The sequence below is a fragment of the Phascolarctos cinereus genome, unplaced genomic scaffold (genome assembly GCF_003287225.1).
Source record: "Phascolarctos cinereus isolate Bilbo 61053 unplaced genomic scaffold, phaCin_HiC Scaffold_726;HRSCAF=1367, whole genome shotgun sequence".
NCBI lineage: Eukaryota > Metazoa > Chordata > Mammalia > Diprotodontia > Phascolarctidae > Phascolarctos > Phascolarctos cinereus.
The window spans coordinates 352025714-352026912 of record NW_027556098.1 but is presented as its reverse complement, the minus strand read 5'-3'; the positions used below and the strand labels follow the sequence as shown (position 1 = coordinate 352026912).

General features: G+C 49.2%; 1 protein-coding gene across 1 annotated transcript; it reads left to right on the top strand.

Moving 5' to 3' along the window:
• Positions 1-946, top strand: LOC110195052 (olfactory receptor 51I2-like). Its single transcript, XM_020967709.2, has one exon. It carries the CDS (start codon positions 71-73, stop codon positions 944-946), a length of 876 nt encoding a protein of 291 aa, XP_020823368.2. The 5' UTR covers positions 1-70.
• The last annotated feature ends 253 nt before the right edge of the window (positions 947-1199 follow it).

Below are 1199 nucleotides of genomic sequence, written 5' to 3'. Positions count from 1 at the left end.
TGGGCGGTCTCAGGACAACATCTCTGGCTCCCCTATCTTCATCCTAACAGGATTCCCAGGACTGGAAGCAATGGAGCCCTGGTTGGCCATCCCACTCCTCCTGCTCTATGCCATCTCCATTGTGGGAAATGCCCTGATCCTAGTCATTGTCAAGGAAGAACAGAGCCTGCACCAACCTATGTACTATTTTCTGTCTTTGCTGTCGGTCAATGACCTGGGTGTTTCACTGTCCACACTGCCCACAGTCCTTGCTGCCCTCTGCTTCCATGCTCCTGAGGTGACATTTGAGGGATGCCTGGCCCAAATGTTCTTTATCCACCTCTTCTCCTGGACAGAATCTGGAATCCTGCTGGCCATGAGCCTAGACCGTTATGTAGCCATCTGCAATCCACTTCGCTATGCCACAATCCTCACCAATGCCCACATTGCTGCCATGGGGCTGGCCACACTGCTCCGCAGCTTCCTGCTCATCCTGGTCTTCCCTTTGCTCCTTCAGCGGTTGCCCTTCTGCCACACACGAAATGTCCTCTCTCATGCCTACTGCCTGCATGTGGACATGATCAAACTGGCATGTGCTGATGTCACCCTCAGTAGCCACTATGGTCTATCCATTGTACTCCTCACCTTTGGCCTGGACTCTGCACTCATCTTCCTCTCCTACATCATGATTCTCCACTCTGTACTGGCTATTGCCTCCCATGAAGAGAGACTCAAGACACTCAACACCTGTGTGTCACACATCTGTGCTGTGCTCATCTTCTATGTGCCCATGGTGAGTGTGTCCATTGTGCACCGCTTTGGCGGCAGCCTTCCCCACGTAGTCCATATCCTCATGTCTATCCTCTACCTCTTTGTGCCACCAATGCTCAACCCCATTATCTACTCCATCAAGACAAAGGAAATACGCCGCAGGCTACTAAAGATGCTTTTCAGGGTCAAATTCTGATGGGAACAAACTAGAACTTACTTTGTCTACAAGAGGGTCATCAAGATAATGAGAGGACTGGAGATTATGCCATATGAGGATTGGCTGAAGGAGTTAGAGATCTTTGGCCTAAGAAAGAGAAGACTTAGAGGGGATATGAATACTATCTTCAAGGATCTGAAAGATCAGGTGAAGAGAACCTTGGGAAATTAATTAGTTTAGCCCAAAGGAAAGAACTAAGACTAATTTTGGTGGGTGGGTGAGGTTTTCAGAG